This window comes from Lepisma saccharinum, chromosome 27 (assembly GCF_977018435.1).
Source record: "Lepisma saccharinum chromosome 27, izLepSacc3.1, whole genome shotgun sequence".
Taxonomy (NCBI): Eukaryota; Metazoa; Arthropoda; class Insecta; order Zygentoma; family Lepismatidae; genus Lepisma; species Lepisma saccharinum.
The window spans coordinates 38,689,373-38,711,643 of record NC_139255.1 but is presented as its reverse complement, the minus strand read 5'-3'; the positions used below and the strand labels follow the sequence as shown (position 1 = coordinate 38,711,643).

General features: G+C 37.2%; 1 protein-coding gene across 6 annotated transcripts in view; it reads right to left on the bottom strand.

Moving 5' to 3' along the window:
• Nucleotides 1-22,271, bottom strand: part of Tgt (tRNA-guanine transglycosylase) — a 59,462-nt gene that overhangs the window by 36,965 nt on the left and 226 nt on the right. For 3 of the 6 annotated variants that reach the window (XM_083113350.1, XM_083113349.1, XM_083113348.1), the window contains exons 2-4: nt 13,733-13,822; nt 13,034-13,187; nt 1,913-2,045 (exon numbers count right to left, since the gene is read on the bottom strand). In XM_083113350.1, the coding sequence (XP_082969476.1) occupies nt 1,913-2,045; nt 13,034-13,187; nt 13,733-13,822 (377 nt within the window). The other 3 variants (XM_083113352.1, XM_083113353.1, XM_083113351.1) reach the window with 3 other exon arrangements.

Genomic DNA, 22,271 nt, shown 5'->3' with positions numbered 1-22,271 from the left:
ACATGTTCAAACATCACAAAAACCAAATCAAGGCACTGTATGTATTAGTGTGCTGCATGAGACTACTTTTGCTCAATCAAACTTGTTCCAGTCTCCCATGCTTAAGTGTACTGCACTCGTAGTAGAATGATTGGCAGCACTGTCAATGGAAGGAAACCACTATACACAATTACAATTCTAAATCATAATTCCGTATATTGGTAACAGTATGGTACAGTCAAAACACATTTCTTCAAATTTACAGGAGAAACTACTTACGGAACTGAGTTTCTGTAGACTTTTGGAAATTTGTGGAAGTGTTTTCTCCCTTCGTGCAATTTATTTGGCCGGTAAATCATGTATTTTTCGACATTAATGTATCTCTTGTCACCATTACCGTTGACTACGTGAACCAAATGTTCCCTGCGTTCCATTATGTAACCCCCTGTTAGTGTAGCAACCAGGTACAAGATGACGTGAGAGCAGGTTTTTTTTTCCAATTTAATTTTCTGTTTGCCTAACCTAACTGAACCTAACCTAACCTTCCGTGAATGGTTTGTGGATCAATTTTCACTTAAAAACCTTCTGTGAATAGTTTGTGCTGCATTTTTAGGTTAATAAGTTAGGAAACAAGATGACGTGTGAGTGGTTTTTTTTTTCCAATTTAATTTTCTGTCTGCCTAACCTAACTGAACCTAACCTAACCTTCCGTAAATGGTTTGTGGATCAAGTTTTGCTTAAAAACCTTCTGTGAATAGTTTGTGCGGCATTTTTCGGTTAATAAGTTTGGAAACACTGCATACCAGCTGACGATAGACAACATGAGTCAAGATTTGGCTGCCATATTGTGTGTAACAAAAGCGAATTAGCAACGAGCAATAAATACTTGTAATGCAAAAAATTACACTTTTCTCAGTGTAAAAAGCAAAATCCCACGTTCAAAAATGTTCTGCTATGCATAACAGGTAAGTACAAATGTAAATAATTAGGAAATAAATGAGTGAAATGTGTTTTCACTATACCATACTGTTACCCCGTATATTTTTATGTAAGACTCAAATACAATATACATGAAAGTATGCAATATCTACAGACAGCAACATAAAATGGATACAAATGCTGACAGATGTGCCTAAGCAATTAAAAATATTATATCACAGTTCAACAAGAATGTGTACATCATTGTTTACTTACCGAACACATTCTGCAAAATAATAAAATGCAGTTATAACATTCAATCGAACATCATTTTAATGTGACAATAATCGTAGAAACATAAAATGTCAACCTAAGTAGTTTCAGCCCATAATCATCTATTTCATTTCACAAAATCACAAGAATAAATTTCAACATGGAGATGATGACTATGTTCACCTAATTTTCAATTTCATCGAGTCTTTTATTTCACAATCCATATTTGAGGGTCCACTACCATAGACAAATAACGGAAATTGTGTATTAATAGGCTTCAAGAGTTTGAGTGTATTCCGCTCGTTCGAGTGTTTATCTTTCAAAGACCTATCAATTCTATATGCCACCTAGCATCGCTCTTGTGAACTATCGACTGCTCGAAAAACCCTCATTAAAGTACTCTAGTATGTACTCCCTCTGTCCCATAATTATTGTCCGGTACACTTTTGTTTGTTGTCCCATAATATTTGTCCGATAGGCAAACTGTGACATTGGTGTATACAGAAGAAGAAAATTAAACACGGGAATGAGTCATACAATGTTAATACTCAAGGATCAGTACAAATTTGCCGATCAAGTATCCAAGAGAACATAAATAAAAAAGTCACCATTTTGGCATACTGGACTATAATTATGGGACAGAGGGAGTATACTGTAACTCATTTTTCTAAATAGCTGTAAATGAGTTACGATGCTCTGTACAGTACACTAAAACTGGAACATTTCACATCAGACAATCTACCTGTGCATTGCCTCCTCAACCCGGGGACCTGTCAGTGTGGAACTCACTACATCATCAAGCTGCATCATTATGTCAGCTCCAATAGAATTCTGGATTTCTATGGAATGCTCAGGAGTCAACATCTTCGATGAGCCTGAAATACATTAGGATGTACATGCATCACTTTAGCACAATATGAAGGCATATATAAAGAGATTTTTTTTTTTGTTGCAAACATGTGGACTGCCTAACAGGCGATACTACAGCAACATATAATTTATAATTAAAAACTGAAAAGTAAATTCTACAGTGTAGTAGCTCTATCACATATGTACCATACTTGTGACCCTTTTTTTGTAAGAGGGTATTTTTATGATAAGTGGGGATTTATTTATTTATTGAAATTTCCAGTACAGCAGAAGCAATTTTAAACCGGAAAGAAACAACAGTTAAACAGTCCACTAGTGTTAAAAAAGAACACATGAAAGAATATAAAATAAAATAAAATAAACAAAATATAAATATGACAAGACAAGACAGTACCAAGGTAAACAGATTATTTTCACAATCTATTACTTATGTACAAATTATTTCTAAATTGGTGATAAAATACAAATATGAACTAAATATACCTACTTGGTTTGAGATATTGAATTGGTTCGGTAGCCTACAGAATAATGAACGTTGCATGAGTGAGTGTCTGGGAGTTGCAATGTGGAAAGTCACCTTGCTCAGTGTTTTATGTCTAGGCACTCTGAGGGAGAGTTTGTGGAGTGGGATGCTACATCTTATGTTTCCATTAATGATCTTATGTAGTAATTTCATATCTGCAACGTATCTACGTGATTCTGGAGTATTTATGTTTAAGTTTACAAGCAGATCTCTCTCTTAGGTAGGTGTCTCAGGGCTGGCACTCTATATCGAACGATGGAGAGGAAAAAGCTGAGAACATTGTCGGTCTTGGAGGTATGAGAAAGGGGCAGCCATGTTCCAGATGGGTGAACAGTATTCTAGAATGGGGGACACAAATGTTTTCAAGTAAATGGAAAGTGCTTTTGGGTTATAGATTTCAGTGAATCTTAAAGTAAGGCTAGCATACGCATTGCCTTTTTTGTGATGGTTGATATGTGATTATCGAAAGTTAGTTTAGAATCTATGAGGACACTTTTGGCCAACACAGATGAAACATTAATATAAAATTGCAATTCTTGCGTAAGCAACATTAATGGTTCATTAACCTCCTTAATTAATGAAAATATTCTCTCGGGCTTTTGTTTTTTAACCACACACCTTTTACCAATCCTATATCCTGTACCTATGAAGAGGGCGACGTGGTTATGATTTATACATAACCTAAACATGAGCAGCCTGAGGAAGGGAGCAGTTGCATCCCGAAACGTCGAAGGAGTTACCTAGATACTCACAAAACATAAGTTATTAATATATGTATATTGACCAGGGAGTTCTGAAAAGGTTTTCGAGCTTTCAAGAGCTAACATCACTCTCATCATCAGGGTAGAAGTACAGTGCCCCTTTACATTGGAAACCTTCCTCTCCAAATACATATAAAATGGGTTAATGCTCAGTTCTTCGTGTTAGCTCTTGGAAGCCCGGAAACTTTTCCAGAACTCACCCGATGAATATCTATTGCCAGGAAAACTCGAAGACTTATTCCTTAATTAATGTTTATAAGCAGGTCACTAATGAGCTTTATCTATGAAAAGAAACTGCGCATTTATACTTTTACTTTTGAAAAACAAGACATACGGGCTATATGAGGTGTGGCAATAAAGCTTCCAGATTGATTTTCTTATTTATTCAGGTTACGTCGATAACAAAGAGCTGGGTAGGATACTGACCAGTGGACTATCCTCTGCCTGCACACAAACTTTTACGCACATGCGTGGAACAGTCTGGCTGTAGCATTTGTTAGAAGCGGACCGTGCATCTGAGCTCCGTCGGAATTATGTTAAGTTCGAAAGTGGAACAACGTGTTAATGTTACAAAACTTGGGATATCCACCATGGAAACTTACAATTAGTTGAAAGAAATTTGTGGGGATCAGCGTTTACTTCACACACTAGTTTTCGAGTAGTTTAAGAAGTTTAAAGAGGGTAGAGAATGCATCAGGGACGATCCGCGATCAGGCTGCCCTTGCTCTTCGAAAACTCAGTCAGTATCGAGAAGGTCGCTAAAATTGGTCCTTGATTAGGTGCCTGAAGGTCATGTCAGACTGTCAATCAGTTGTATTATAAGAATCCTGGGGACCCTTCGTGAACGGGTGAGAAGGAGACCAGTTATGTGGAAGAATGCCTCACGTATTCTTCATCAGGACAACACGCTATCTATGAAGAAGTTTTTGATAAAACACAACATTACAGTGCTGGAATATCAACCGTACTCACCGGACGTAGCCCCGTGCAACTTTTTCCTCTTCCCAAAAGTCAAGTCTGCACTAAAAGGAACCTGGTTCGAGTCTGTGGACACGGTGAAAGCCAAAGTGGCACAACTCTTTAACAGCATATCAGAAAATGACCTGCAACGCTGCTTCTAACAATGGAAGATCCACGTGGAGCGAAGTAGGGATCGAGGAGGGGACTACATTGAAGGGTACAACATTTCGATTGTCTGATTATTTTCAATAAAAGAGTTACAGCATGAGTCCGGAAACTTTATTGCCACACCTCGTATGTTTATTTTCATAAAAATAACAAGAAAATGGCAGAATTTTGCATTAATTTCAGAATATCTACTGATACATATCAGATCGGTACTTTTACCGATAAACTGATACACTGATATGTCTATAATGGCCAATACTGATACCAGTAAGGATTAATCATCCCTTCCCTACAAAAATATACTTGTATTTTTTACTATATTACAGCACTTTTCTATCTCTCTCAGCTGACTGCAATGATGATCATGAAAGATGATTAGATGAAAGTAATGAAGACATATGGAAAGAAATACTCATACCCAGGCTGAGACTTGAACCCAGTGCTTCCAGTGGTAAGTGAGTCTGGGTTTCTTGTCTTGCAGCTAAGCAAAAATGCCATGCAGCTAATTATCCTGGAAATTATGCAAAATGCATGTTGTATTTTTTAAAATTTACAACCAATACTGTATAACACAAGTGGATTTCATGCTCTAAGTAGAGTTGAATTATCTCGTATGTAATTTAAATACTAGTTTGAAACTCATTTCCTACACAAACCAAACCAGAGATAATTTTCAGAAAAATGTTGTATTTATACACAGTTCTGACCCTGAAAAGCAAAGCAGTAATAAAAACACGCAAGTGAATTAAGCCTGAATCACACGGAACTGGATTTCCAGTAGGAATGCCCTAGTTGGCGTTGCTAGTTTTTGCCTCACACATTACTTGTTGCCATACTTATCGATAGACTTTTGTTCCCATAAGACATTGCTCGGAGCAGCCAATCTAAAGATGGACGAGCAATTTGAAGAATGTTGTAGGAGGATTACTTCTTTGTGCTTTTATGAAAAATTAAAAAAGAAAAGTATGGGCTAGAGATTTCGTCCACATCGCCAAACTTTGCTCTGATTGGCTGTTCCACAGAATCCAGTCGAGGAAAGCCAGTAGCAATTAGAACATGTCCTATTCCTCCAAACCAGTCAAGCAGCCAGCCAGGTAGCCATCACATCTGGGCAGGTAGCCAGCCAGTTTAGCACCAACTAACTGGATATCCAGTTCCGTGTGATTCGGCCTTTACTAATTTTCTGCAAAACTTACTTGTAGAGCGTAGATATCTCAGTGAAATATGCAGGCTCGACCAGGACTCAAACCTGGGTCTCTGGCATACCGTGCCATTGCTCTACCACTGAGGTACCGAACCGGCCTGGCCTCCTCCCCTGATTTCTTCCTGTCGCTGTTTTACCTGTGTGGAATCGTCTCTGCCAGTGCTACCACAACGGGATCCGTTTGTTGCCTTTGAAATACTGTGAACTTCAACGATTCCAAACAGGTAAAACAGCGACAGCGAAAATTCATGCAAGGCAAGGCTGGCTCGGTAGCTCAGTGGTACAGCAAAGGCACGGGATGTCAGAGACCTGGGTTAAAGTCCTTGTCGAGCCAGCATATTTCGCTGAGATTTCTACGCTCTACAAGTAAGTCTCTCAGAAAAAGTTAGCAATTAATTTACATGTATTTATTACACAACCATGTCTGTTATTCACTAAACATGAAAACTGGTAAATTAATAAGGTGTTAATTGCACTGCAAAATTCATACATTGATATACATAAGTATTCAGAACAACCTTAAATTGTTGCAATATTCAAGTATCCCCAGCCTCCCTAGGGAGGGGTGAGCCTCAACAACTGGCTGGGTCACAGGTGGCGGATAGCGAAAGGTCACCAGATATGGTGGTTTGCTGCGAATAAGGCACAGCCAAATAAGCAGTCCTGGACTGAGGCGGCAGAATCAACAGGGTCTGGTGAGGATGGCTTTGGCAAAGCCATGCTTATTAAAACTCCAGGAAAGCCCTATGATGACACTGTGACATAGCGAGAAAGTGCTGCCATTAAAAAAGCACTGCCTCTGCTGCCTTACAGGAAGGGTAAGGGAAGGAAACCCTGACAGAAAAAAGAGGGCCAGGAATGACTCCGAAGGCACGGTAATGCCAACCTACCTAGGGGAGAAAACCCTATGCAAATCCTGGTCCTCCATGTTGGGGGTTGCACATGGGGCCGACAACCCCACCCTGCAAAAAAATGAAACCGTTGTGAAACCAATGCAACAGCCTGGGATGATGGATGGATATAATGGAATTTGAACCTGGCGATCTTTACGGACTAATGATTTATCACTTGTAACATGGAATGTCAGGACTTTGATAAGACCTGGGAAAATGAATGAAGTGTTAAATGAGATATTAAAATTTAGGTATGATCTGGTTGCACTTCAGGAAATTAGATGGCAAGGGCAAGGAAGAATTGATAAGCTAGGGTACACATTACTTTATAGTGGATCAGAGAAGAGGACCGTACAATTTGGTGTAAGCTTTATAATAACCAAAAAGATGAGAAAAAGTCTTCTGGAATTTGAATCTATTAATGAAAGTATGTGTAGAATACAGTTGAGAGGCAGATTTAGAAACAAAACAATTATAAATGCACATGCGCCTACAGAAGAGAAATATGAGAAGGAGAAAGAAGAGTTCTATGACAATCTGGAACAAGCATGTGGAAAGATCCAAAAGTATGACATGTTAACCGTATTGGGCAACTTTAATGCTCAGATAGGAAAGGATGAGAATCAGCAAGGGGTTGCAGGCCGACATACTCTACATGCGGAGAGCAATGAGAATGGAAATCTTCTTTGCCAGTTTGCTGTCAGGAACAACATGATCATAACAAGTACCTGTTTCGAACATAAAAGAATTCACTTGGGGACATGGAAGGCACCTAACAGAACAATAAGCCAGATTGATCATATACTGGTTAATGCACGTCATGCCTCATCAGGTATTGATGTGAGAAGCTGCGGAGGACCCAATTGTAATAGTGACCACTACCTGGTAAAAGTAGTAATGAGGGAAGAAGTTGAAGAATGAAAGACGAAGAAGTTGCTAGTGAATATGTAAGGTACAGAGTAAACTGAAGGAGAAAGAGAATGACAGAATACGAGTGGTTGAGGAAGAATGGGAAATAATAGGAGTGATAAAGGACGTAGCACAAGAAACTTTTGGAGAAGAGAAAACTAAAAGGAATGAGTGGTTTGATGAAGAGTGCAGACAGGTTATAGATGAGAAGAATAAAGCTAGAAAGAGAATGTTACAGAGGGAAACTCGAAGTAATGCTGAGAGGTATGAGGAATTAAGAAGAAAAGAACATAGAGTATGCAAACAAAAGAAGACAATGATGTACAAAAAAGAAGATGCAAAAAATAGAAGAACTAAATCAACAAAGTGAAATGAGAAAATTCTATAGAGCAATAGATAGAATGAGAATAGGATTTGAGCCAAGAATAGAAGGATGTAATGATAAGAAAGATGTAATGATAAGAATGGGGAAGTAATTGTAGAAGAGAATCAGATACTCAACAGATGGGCAGAGCACTTTAAAGAGATTTTGAATAAAGTGGAAGACCAAGAAGAAGAGCAGAATAATAAGAATATAGGAAATAGGGATGGTCATGAGGTACAAGTACCTAGTATTGAAGAAGTTGAATTGGTAATGAAGAAAATGAGTAATAATAGCGCTCCAGGCGAGGATCAAGTGATAATAGAACTTATTAAGCTTGGTGGTAACACATTATTGGCAGCAATACATAGATTGATTGTAATGATATGGGAAAATGAAACAATGCCCCACAAATGGAAATCTGGAATAATATGCCCAATTTATAAGAAAGGGAATAAATTAATATGTGGAAATTAGAGAGGCATCACACTTCTTAGTGTGGTGTATAAGATCCTGTCAGGATTGCAGTGAGAGAATAAAATGTTACACAGAAGATAAACTGGGAGTTCCAATGTGGATTTCGTCCTGGCAGAAGCACTATTGATCAGATTTTTATTATTAGACAGATGATGGAGAAGTTTTATGAACATGACATGGATTTGCATTTATTTTTGTTGACTTCAGGCAGGCTTTTGACAGTGTTAATCGGAATGAACTGTTTAACCTCTTAACTGGGTAATTTCCTCGTCGAAAGCCCAAACTGCCCTGGGAATTTTTGTTGATAAATTGATGAATTTCGTAAACCAATATTTTAGTTAATATTTCTGTGCTCCATGGCATTCCATTTAGGTATTCTTTATTCTTTTATTGGTCCTTGTTGTACTTTTTACAATATGCGAGATTTACAACTACAATATATCTCGGATTTCCTCAGCAGGAAAAACACGCCGTCGCTTCCGATTTGCCTGAGCCATTATTGCATACGCGATAGAACTGAACGTCGGGCTGTGTTCGTTGCTTCCCGCTAACTCTAACGGTTACAACAGTCTGGAAGTCAGAGCCATCTGGTGAAACAAAGAAGAAAGTAATTTTACGAAGTATCTCGTCATACACAACAGATATCAGCAGTAAGAACATGAGAACGTAGTATCCCGTCATGCCCATTATAAATCAGTAGAGCCAGAACGGAGTATTACGTCATACCCAGTTAAGAGGTTAAGGTACTTGAGGAGTATATTCCCCTCAAAATAATAAGACTAATAAGAATGACTATGAGAAGTACTAAGGCGAGAGTGAAAGTTTGTAGTAAACTGAGTGAAGAATTTGAATTCAACACAAGCGTGAAACAAGAGGATGGCCTTTCGGCAGTATTATTTAATCTAGCATTGCACATAGTTGACCAAAAGGGAACAATATTTGGAAAGTCCAGTCAAATTTGCGCATATGCAGATGATATTACAATCATTTCTACAACAATAAGTAGACTGAAAGAAATTTATTAACAAATGAAAGAGAAGCATTAAAAATGCAGCTTACTGTAAATGAAAAGAAGACTACTATCTGTGACAAAACTATTGAGCCCTCTGTTCACGTGCTTGTAAAATTGTATTCCATGGGAGAAAAGAAGTCAAATATATCTCATTGGAAAGCCAGAAGTGTCTGCTTTTAGACAAAAGCACGACAAATTGATTTTAGCTCTATCTGTTCTCTATTCAAACAAAAATGTTCATAAAAGTGTGGTTTTTTCGTGTGTTTTTTATGTAAGTCAAATTCAATTGTGTGTATCTTCTTGCAAACCAGTCATAAAAATATGATATTTCTTGTGATTGAAGCTTGATTATTTGGAAATATCTCAGCCATATATAATGTTATCATTTGTGGAACAGCCACAATTAATGTTTAATAACAGTGTTGCAATCTCGATAACGGTTAGCCCAATGGCGATGCAAAGAATATCCAAATGATGAGCATGGAATAAAAATCAAATTTCCATGCCTTATCTTTTCATATTCTGCGAATTGAAAAGGACAGTCAGAATTGTTTTTCTTGGCAACCCACTCGCGCATTTTCCTTCTCGTTGCTATGACGAAGTGTGCTTTGTTGCCACACACCGCTGACAGCCCTTTAAACTCTTCGTTCAGCCAGCAGCTTTGACGTGGAAAGTAAGCCGCGAGTTTTGGTTACAAAGGGAATTGTTGTGCACAGGGAAGCATTGTTCAGATACTGTAATTGACGAATGGAAATTATCACTCTTGTGTTCCAATCATGAATGTTAACATCTTTTATCACCTTCATCAAATCGTGCTCTTCGTTGCACTTACCCTGTTGAAATGAGCGACATAAAATGATACAGATACGGAGAAAATGATAAAGATTGGAAAAAGCTAGAAAATTAACAAAAACTAAAGTATACAAAGAAAATGACTTTCATTCATAATATGACAAATTGTTTATTCACCATTTAACACTGCTACAATGCTTTGGATCGGACCACACTTCCAATATTCCCACATGCCGTGTAGCGAGGCAGCAGCGCTGTGCAAGTCACATGCAGCCCGCGGAGTCTGAGATTGGCCGCATCTCGCCATACGTCATCCACGCGTTCTCCATATTAGGAGTAGTCAATAATAATTTATATCTGTGGTCATACTTGAGTTACACACGTTAAACTTCTGGATTTGGATCAAATATGTCATATGAATGGCTTTTTACAATTTCATTGAATTTTGCAATTATGCATTTAAAGATTGCACGTTTGCCTAAATTTTTGAAGAATCTAGTGAAGATCTTCATTTGACTTTTTTTTACAGAGGTAAAAAATAATCAATCTTTAAGTACAAAAAATCTCAATTTTATATCAATAGTTGATTATGAACTGTATGATGTTAAGTTCCCCATTCTTGCAAAATGGAATTAGTGAATTTTTCATTATAATAAAAAAATGCAATGAAGAATAATTTTCAGATGACGCTTATTAAAAAATAGACACTTGGAGCTTTCCCATGAGGTATATTTGACTCTTTTCCACCCACGGAATACAATTTTACAAGCACGTAAACAGAGGGCTCAATATTTTTGTCACGGATAGTAAGTACATGAGAATGTCTAACTCTGAGATCAGAAGAGCACCTCAGGATCTGACAATTGGAGAAAACAAGTTAGAGGGAGTCCCTTGTTTTATATATCTGGGGACAATGGTATATAATGATAATGATATAAGCAAAGTAATAAAGGAAAAAATACAGGCAGGCAATCGTGCATATTTTGCAAATAAGCAGTTGTTCAGAAATAGACTGATCACAAGAAATGCAAAGCTTAAAATTTATAAGACACTGGTGCGACCAGTTGTTACTTATGGATCAGATAATTGAACTTTGAAATTGTCAGATGAAAATGCCCTCAGAATATTTGAGAGAAGGATATTAAGAAAGATATATGAACCTGTGAAGGAAGAAGACGACTAGAGAATAAGATATAATGCAGAGCTAGACGACTTAATTAATAAAAGGTCAGGATCTAGTGAGATTTGTCAAAGCCCAGAGAATAAAGTGGTTGGGGCATGTGGAGAGAACGATGGAAGACCGGATGCCAAGAAGAATGTTGAAAGAAAAGCTTCACCACGCAAGAAGAAAGGGCAGACCACGTCTCCGATGGATAGACGACATCGCAGCAAACTTGCAGACGATGAAAATTAAAGGATGGAGGAGAAGAATTGATGACAGATTGGAATGGAGGCTGATTGTGGAGGAGGCCAAGGCCCACCAAGGGCTGTAGAGTCAGAGAGTCGGAAAGAATATTCAAGTACAAGGTGGTTATAATTAAAGTGACGGTGTTCAGAGTGGTATAGCACGGGCTGTAATGAGAGTAGCAGTCTGAAACTTCGTAGATATGCTAATGAAGCAATGCGCTCGCGAATTATGCAAAAAAAAAAAAAAAAATAGTTCCAATTCTCGCCACCAGGGTAAAAAATGGCGCTGTAAGCAGTCAAAACGTGGTATAGTTACAGGAAAAACACTATAAATCGCAGAAAACAATACTCTTTGTAATAAAATATCGCTACAATTTCACTATTCAAATTACATGAACACTACTAAAGGAAAAAGCAACAAGCATCACCAAGAACAACCAGGGAGCTCACACAATGGTTAGGCAATGTCACCGACTTTGACGTCAGAGTTACGGAAAATTCCACGTTTTGACTGCTTACAGCGCCATTTTTTACCCTGGTGGCGAGAATTGGAACTATTTTTTTTTTTTTTTTTTTTTTTTTGCATAATTCGCGAGCGCATTGCTTCATTATCATATCTACGAAGTTTCAGACTGCTACTCTCATTACAGCCCGTGCTGTACCACTCTGAACACCGTCACTTTAATTATAACCACCTGGTATAAGTGGGAATGGGTAAAGAGTATTAGTAATGGTCTTGGTTTAGCCCTGAAGAATATGTGATAAGATTGTGGACTTGATGGTGCTTCCAAGCTAAAATAAGAGCAGAAAATTCAGTTGAACTAACATATGTTACATTGTTATCCAGAGTAGTTACATTTGGTTCACTTAGTATTTCTGCACTTCTTGCCCACTCACGAACATTTATAACATGATAATGAACGTTAACAATATAAGCATGATAGCTCACTATGATCTCTGGATCAGTTCACACCAGGCCTTGATGGCTGAACAAGTTAAGTGGTCAACTCACATATAAACCACTGATGATTTTTCATTTGAGTCACAACCTTGGCATGAGTTAATTTGTGAGTGTCCCTTCATCAGTTTCATCTATTCCATCACAAGTCCCTTCATCACTTTTATCTACTCCATCACAAGTCCCTTCATCACTTTAATCTATTCCATCACAAGTCCCTTCATCACTTTTATCTACTCCATCACAAGTCCCTTCATCACTTTCATCTACACCATCACAAGTCCCTTCATCACTTTCATCTATTCCATCACAAGTCCCTTCATTACTTTCATCTATTCCATCCCTTCATCACTTTCATCTATTCCATCACAAGTCCCTTCATCACTTTCATCTACTCCATCACAAGTCGCTTCATCACTTTCATCTACTCCATCACAAGTCCCTTCATCAGTTTCATCTATTGCATCACAAATAACTCAAAGATGTAGAAAGAGCTGCCAAAAAAAAGAAAAATATTTAATGGAAAGGCACATTAATAACATACAATAATCAAAGCATGTTTACATACCATCATAAGGAGATTGGAACTTTACACCTTCCTCTGTGATCTCTGCAAGCTTTAACAGGGACACCATTTGAAAGCCACCAGAATCTGTCAACAAGGCTCTCTTCCAGTTCATAAAGTTGTGAAGTCCACCTGCCTTCTCTATTAATTTTGGACCCTGAAAAAATTTGATGACAATTTTTGAACAGAGACATGCATATTTTGTTTTTGACAGAAACACGAAATGTGAAATAACATGTTGAAATGTTAATTTTTCATGTTTCTGAAGTTTTGAGCTACATTTTCAGATCATAATTTGTCATGAAAAGATGCGAAATGAACTTCTAAATAAGAATTAAACTTTTAAACATGAAATTTAGAGTTTATTTAATGACACAACACTTCCTGAGGTCTGAATTATCCTGTGAATTATGAAAAAATCCTATCTAAACGTAAAGAAGATTTTAAAAACTTCGACAACTTTGAAAATAAGTACATATGAAGAGAAGAACATAACAAATAAGGTGTTACATGCAAGACTGTATTGTGTCTGTGGTCTAAGAAAAATTCAATTTACTTTCCATACCACCACAAAAACAAAAATCTTGATCCTTAAGTAACCTAATTAAAATTAAATGCAATAAAAACAAACACAAAAGTCAATTTGAGTAAATTATTTGGCATATAGGTTTAATAAATAAAAATTATAAAAACTGAACTTACAGGTCTTGTTCCAAGATGGTATGTATTGCCCAAAATGATCTGACAGTCTAACTTCTCCAGCTGATCTGGAAGCATGCCTTTTAATGTTCCCTGTTTAAGAAAAATATATTGACTGTATTTAGAAAGTACAGTAGTATTTCAAAAGACTACTATCCATATGTTGTGTGGATATAAATTTTATTTAACTACTTCAATGTACATCACTTTCCTGTCTCTTTAGGTTAATTTACATGAAGAGGCACTTTCAAAGAAACAACCATGCCAACTGAAACCTATGGTGGCAAGATTGAGAATCCAGCATTCAACACACTTGGCCACCAAGGTGGACTTTACTTATTTGAGTATCACAGTATGTCCATTGTACAAAAGATTAATTTATGTATGAGATATGATGAAATGTGAACTATTTTTAGATGCAGGTTAGATTTTTGTCTCAATAGATACCTTTCTTTTAATTTTGATTATATGATTTTGAATAACTTCCTCCATCTTTTGATTCACTCACAAGTAGGCTCTGTGAATACATGCTCTTTTATCCTTGTATCAAAAAAATAGAAAACCAGGTGCTGTTTTCATTAACATAAAAACTACACTCAATGACACAAATTTAAGCAGTTAGGGGAATCTATGTTGTTGCTGATACACTGCCTCACTCCAACATTTATGACAATGTATGTTTTCATTTTGCAATCTGTCTTTACAGCATATGCCATGCTATAATGGAATCAGTATTTCTTGGACATATCTAATATAACAACAGTCTATTTTGCCTTTGGGGAGAGGGTCAACATCACATGGTTGATTGATTGATTGAATTAAAATTGTTGGGTGCGTCGGCACGTGTGGCCATTTTGTACCCTTTAATGTATACGGGGAAATACTCCTCATCTAAAATTCTAACTTAAAATGTTAAAACAAAGGGTGTAGAAAGCCCCTTGAGAAAAGCTAAAAGTGCAAGGTTGTAAAGGGACCTGCACAAGACAAACAAAATACATTCAAAATGAAGGATAAACTAAAAGCTTCCTCACAGACAGTGGAAGAGACCAGCTCTTCTCAAAAAGCTAAAAACATTTGACAAAACACTGTTGTCATCTGCCAACAGGGATCACAAACAGTTCGAAAGATTAAGCCTGCCTGAGGATAGCAAAATTGGCATTTTCAACAAGAATATGCCGAATACTTAAAACGACATTATAAACACGACTTATTGGAGGGTCCAGCCCTCGCAGGAAGTGAACATGGGTTAGACGGCTGTGTCCAATATGCAGTCGAGTGAGAAAAACTTCTTCTCGATGAACCTATGGTGGGCTTAATAGCGTGGAGCTTGTTCCCTATTACTGCATCCACTTTTGCTGCAAAGTGTCAAGAAGGCAACAACGAAACACATTCTGCACGTTGCTAGCTGGCAGACGGTGGACGAGAACATCACCAACTGCATCTGCAGACTTGGCGACAGAATTTTCTGTTTCATTCCTCTTTATGCCCACAAGACTATGGACCCAGCAGAAGGGGACATCAGGACTGGCAGATAAGGATGCTGTCAAAAGATGCGCTGCACTACCGGAGGCCGGGAATTCGGCGATTTGAAGCTCACTGGTCAAATCAGTGCAGACAAGGACATCCTTCAGACCATTCACGCCAGCAAAGTCCAGTGCCTTTAGAATGGTGTACAACTCTGCCGTTTAGATGGAACAGGCAGGATGTAACAGTTAACATCACATGGACAACACTGCATATACTGTGCAGGAATCAGCAAATATATGCTCTTGCTTGCTTTGTGTTGTCCATATTTTCAGAACACTGATGTCCTAAAGTGATAAATAAGATATATTCTCTACTTATTTGGAGGAATTGACATGCAGATCTGATGTTGATATTAAAGATAAAAACTACAATAGAAAATAGTCCACAAATGAAATTCTGACACCAGAACTATATATGATGGGGAAATAAAAGCAGTAAAGAAAATCTCACAACGTTCTTCAATTATCAATTACAGGGTGATTCATAATTCCCTCTGGGGTTTCGAATGTCTATAGTACAAGAACTATAACAAATGTAGCAAAAAGGTGCACATAAGTACATAAAGAATCTCTCCAAGTTTGGTAAGTACCTTACAGGTGCTTTATATGTGCACCCCCCCCCCCTGGTGATGAGGCACACATCATCCTGAAATCAAGTTCCTAACTTACAATCTTGCCTGGCCATTTGTTCTGCATCACACAGGCAGCCAGTCTCCTTGAACTTGGCCCACAAATTGTCTTGTCTGTACGAGTCTCTCTTCAATACTTTGTATGGAATTTCCATTCTACCACCACAACAGACTCACATTTCTAAGCGCTAAGTGAATTCTAAAATGCAGAATGCTTTGTGTTCACCAGTGATGCTGTGTTTGCATTAACTTCATTATACTGCCACCTAGCGGTTAAATCTACAATTACGTGATGGGGCCTATTGCGAGTGTCAACTTGGAGAGATTCTTTGTGTACTGATATGCACCTTTTTGCTGTGTGTTGTAGTTCTTGTACCATAAACGTTTGAAACCAAGGGTAGAAAAACTAAAACTCGGGAGCCAGCTTTTTCTCTTGGCAAATATGGCATAAGAAAGACACAAATCCAACCAAGATAAAGCTACACATTTTGAAACATGATCTTAAATCATTAAATGTATTAGTAATTAATACAAGATTGGATTAAAAGTAATTAATTCTTGTGCCAGAGTAGTATTACTAGAGAAGAACCAACTGGTAGCAGCATTAATAACTATGCAATACATTTTAAGGCTCGACTGAACCTTTAGCTGCCGCCAGGGCGATTTCTTTCAAATTTCCCTCTCCATTCAAAAAACCAGTGTGATATTCCAAAATCTGAAAAATTACTTCAGCTTAGAATTCATTCTAGAGCATTGACATAAATTTTTGAGTAGTTTGCTTTCACTGTTATCTATTCTCAATAGTTTTGCAATTACGTATCTATTAAACTATTGATAATATCTAGATAACATTGAAAGCAAACTATACAAGAATTCACGTCAATGCTCTAGAAGGAATTCTAAGTTGATGTAGTTTTTCAGATTTTGGAATATCACTGTGGTTTTTCGAATGGAGAGGAAAATTTGAAAAAAATCATCCTCACGGCTGCCAAAGGTTCAGTCAAGCCTTAATATATGGATGACTCTACCATATCGACACAATTACAGTTAGCAATAGTTAAAAAAATAATTATAATGGCATGTTTATTCTGATTTAATGATGTATGTGATACAGAACCATTAAAAAAACACAAACTATAATCGTCATTTTTTTTAAAATGAAAGGTAATGAAAATTTCCATAAATGAATTTGAAAAATATTTCTTAGCAATGAATTTGAAAATTCAGATGACATTGCAACCAGGCACCCTGTATTTTTCTATCCCTGTTTGAAATCTCCATGCATCACCCTGTATATTGATTCATCGGTAAAATTTAAGTATCCCCGAAACGTATTTCTTCAATTTTACAGGCAAAATTACTTACCGAACGGACTTTCCGTACACTCTTGAAAGGTCGTGGAAGTGTTTTTCCCCATCGCTTAATTTATATCGCCGGTAAATCATGTATTTTAGAAGATTAATGTCTCTCCGATGCATGAAAGCTGTTGCCTCTATGTCGTACTACTACTACCAAATGCTGCATGCGCTCGATGATGTAACCCCCAGTCAGTGTTTCCAGCCATGCCATTTTTTTGCAAGAACATGACAATTTTAACTATGTTTGCCTAACCTAACTGAACATAACATAACCTTGCCGTGTATGGTCCGTGGGGCTATTTATGAATGGTTCGTGGGGCTACCTGTACATGGTTCGTGGGGCTATTTATGAATGCTTTTAACAATTTTGAAGATGACAATTTTAAGTAAGTTTGCCTAACCTAACTGAACCTAACCTTGCCGTGCATGGTTTGTGGGGTTATTTATGAATGGTTCGTGGGGCAATCCGTGCATAGTTCGTGGGGTTTTCGAACCTGGAAAAAAAACAGTAACACGAAAGTAGGTATTTTTCGATGAAGAAGATTGCAACACTACATAACCACTGATCATCGACAACGCTAGTCAAGATATTTCCGCCATATTTCGTGTAACGCAAGCGAAAACGAACAAACAAGAATTACTCGATATGTCGAAAATTGAGATTATTTGCGTAAAAAAAACGAAATGGCACCTTCAAGAATCCTTAGGAATGCAGAATACATAAGTACCAATGTGTAAAGAGGAAAATAAAGGAATTTCAGACGTTTCGGTGATACTTAACATTTAATGATTCATCTAGCAATTGACAGATCACATATTCATGTTGACAGAATATTCAGATAATATTAACTTCATAAGACTGCATTTTAAAAAAAAAACCTTGTGTGCGCTGGAACTATTTTCACATCATAATTATGTACAAATTTTTTCTTTACACTATTTGCTAACATGGATCCTACACCCTGTTAATCTTCACCACAGGAACTCTCTTGGAGTAACAGTTATGTACTAGGATAAAATAGGGTGACCAGACATACTCTTTTTAAGAGTATTATACTCTTTTTGAGGTTTATATACTCTATACTCTTTTCAATTTGCAAAAATCCCCAAATATACTCTTTTCCTTACTAGTTAATTTCATTCATTATTTTACGCATAAAAATGCCTTAAAATCCACAGGACGGAAAACGTCAGGATGTCAACAAACTGAAGTATTTACTCCTTGACTCAAGAATTTCCTATGAAAAATTTCAAGTCATTTTCATATTCCATCAACAAAGCAAGACATATTTCAAATTCATTGGAATTTAATGGTAATGATTAGGACCGAGCCGATACCACTTTGAACCGATACCCATACCGATACTCTTACCGATTCCCACCGATACCGATACTTAAAAATTGCAATAATTAAAATTTGTTCAAAATATTCATCAATATCGGTGTGTAAATATTCTCCTCCAATTATATGCATCAACATACCAAGAAATGTGCTTTACAATATTCAAGAATTTCATCAGAATATTAAAATTGATATTATGTAGTCACAAAGTATAGTTTTCGTGTAAAATAAAAAGGAAGTTTCAATTTTGCATAATTTCCAGGATAATTAGACTGTCAAGAAGTCGCGCGGGATTTTTGCGGACCCCGTGAAAGACCAAAATGCCAGAAAGTATCGGCTGGTATCGGTGGCTGAATTCCAACCGATACTTTCCGATACCGGTATCGGCTCAGCCCTAATAATGATATTTTTGAAACTTACTGTGCAATTTCAAAAGCTGTTGAAAAACATCTTGAAGATTGGGTGGGAAAGAAAAGAATCAGTGATGGGTAAGTGATGTAAGTGTGCAAAGATTTAATACAGGCTGCGTCAAATTTAAAAGTGATTGTGCCTCTTATAAAATTCTTGTCTACTCTGCTTGGTACAAATGTTGGTTGTGAAAGACTCTTCAGTGTTATTAAAACTTATTGGCGAGAGGAAAAAAGTACACTCCTGGTGTCAAAACTCGAACAAGTAATGAAAGTGAAATTCAATGTGAACATGACCTGTGAAGAGTTTGGACTGGCAATAAAGGACGATTTAAACATACTCAGGAAAGCAAAATCATCCCAGAAGTATGAACGATGGTGCCATTGGTGAGTAAGTATTTGTAATTAGCTAATTACATTAGACCCATAAGTAATTTGAATTTGTAGAGTGTAGGCCTATTTTATAGGGGCTATAATAGAAGCAATAAAAATTAGCCACCTTATTTTCGTTTTCTTTTTATGTTTTGTGCATGCGCACCTTCAACCTATAGACTATACTCTTTTTGGTCAACAAATATCTGGTCACCCTAGGATAAAAAAAGGAAAAAAAGTACATTTACTTATTTATTCACCATAAATATTTTTGTAGGAATATTAAATTATGCATTGTGCAACAGCATACAACTAATTCAAGGAACTCATCACATGCCCCGTATTGGTGACAGTTTCATACGTCTGAGACACATTATCAATTTTACACAAGAAACTACGGTACTACTTTACTATACCGGAGACACCTATCAATGATTTATTTTGCAATTTTTTACACTGATAACGTACTATTCTGCGTTGCAGAACATTTCTTTAGGTAAAATAATGGATTTCTAACGAAAATAATGTCTATTTCTTACATACGATAACCCCACAAACCATCACGGGGACGAGGTATGCCTACTAGGTTAGGTTAGGTTCCATTAGCACTCCTTTCGTTCAATTTAGAATATATACGGACAACATCGGAATTACAAATTCCACGTCATCTTCCACACCCGGCAACATGTTCACAATGCATCCTGGACACATCATGTTGTAGCAGCAGCAATAGCGCGTATTGTGCTCTCGTGCAGAAAGCAAATGGCGGCAGCAGCAATAGCACGTCGGAAATAGATTTTCGTACAAAACCACATGCATTTGCATTAAAATGGATCAAAACTACATTCCCGAACATCAACAACGCTGCAGAAAATGATTTGCGTAAGTACTTTCTCCTGTAAATTTGAAGAAATCTGTCTCCAGTACAGTAAAGTGTTACCGAAACTACTTACGGAAATGAGTTTCTCCAAGGTTTACAACGTTCGTAGAGGTATTTTCTTTCATCATGTTATATTTGATCGGGAAATCATGTATTTTTCAAGAGAAATATCTCACCAACGCACAATTGCCATTGCTTTCATTTGCCTGCCTTACGATGCTGCGTATGTTTGATGACGTAAGCCCCTGTCAGTGTTTCAAACCCCTATTTTTTTTACTATGCTTGCCTAACGTAACCAAACCTACCATAACCTTATCGGGATATCGTTCAGCTACCGTGCATAATGGTTCGTGGGGCTATCCGTGAACTGTTTGTGGGGCTATCCGTGTATGGTTCGTGGGACTATCCGTCAGCTACCCGTGCATAATGCATAATTTTCACAGGTGACGAACATGATAGTAGATATTTTTCGGTGAAGAAGGTTGAAACACTGCATACCCACAACGTGAGTCAAGATATGCCCACCATAACGTGTGTTACGGAAGCGAAGAAAGGAATAAAAAAAAAGCACTCAGAATGTGAAAAATTGCGTTTGTTTTCATGTAAAAAGCAAAATGGCACCTTGAACTATGTTCCGCAATACACAATTGGTAAGTACGAACCATGCGAAACACAAAATATCCAATTTTAATGTGTCTCCAATCTATGAAACTGTTACCAAATGCCCTAATCTACTAACCAGAGGTCATAGATTTTTATGAAACCAAGTGCAATGCTGTTTTTCTTACATGAGGGAAATTAAAATTCCAGTGCAGATTCTCTTAACGTTTATTGAATTAAAGTAAATTACTATTGTAATAATCTGATGTAAAGTACAAAAAAAAATGGGTAAATATGCGATATTGCCCAAAGAGATTTCTTCAAATTTACAGGAGAAACTACGTACTGAAATCAGTTTCTGTAGCATTGTCGAAGTTCTTCGAGGTTTTTTCTTTCGCAGAAACTGAAAACTTCACCATAGAATGCTGCAGAACAAGAAAAAATCACTTTTTTATGTAAGGAACTTGCATTTTCTGTAAAGCGACAATATTATACTGTTGTTTCCATTATGTACCTGCAGATGGTGCGAGCGTCGAAAGTCACGCGGTCTCGCCAGTGTTTCCAAATGTGCCTTTTTGTTACAAAATTATTTCTTTTTAACTATGCTTACCTAAGCTAACCCAACCTTGCCGGAAATGGTCCATGGGGCTATCGTGAATGGTTATTGGGGCTATCGTGAATGGTTTTTGAGGCTATCCGTCAATGGTTTGTGATGACATAATGAACACGAAAGTAGGTATATTTCGGTTAAGAAGGTTGAAACACTGCATACCCACTCCAAATCGACAAAACAAGCACGACGTGCGATAATCCATGACGAGTGTACGCCATATTGTCTGTTACCCAAGCGGAACAAGGAAAGCAAATAATGACTCGTAATATGAAAAGTTGACACTATTTTATGGAAAAAGGTATGACTTCACCTTAAAGAATCTTCCGCAATGCAGAATAGGTAAGTATCAATGCTAAAATTAACGAAATAAACGAGTTAGAGGTGTTCGGGCGATATCGCATTATTACCAAAATATGTCTCCTTCATACCTTTGAAGACATGGTAACTTCGCCCGAAGTAGGTCTTGCAATGGGCACAACTAAAAGATAAAAAAACGGTACTGGCTCAGACGATCACGTACGGGTGTAAATTACGGGTCGCCCTTTATTTGAAGCTGTTTTAATCTCGGTTCCATGTTCTATGTCCGTAGAAAGAAAAGAACCCTAACCCATTTCCTATTAAATACTTAAACAACGGAAATCCTAATTGTAGATGCTGAAATGCACGTTTTATTATTTTCTAAAGTGAGAAGGAATGATTTCATTCACCCGTTATCTGCTATAAACAAATTATCAAGTTTTTTGTTGCACATGCGTTTCTTGGGGCCACGCTCTCGTATGTCAACTGTTTGAATTTCATGTGTGTCTGTGTGTGTT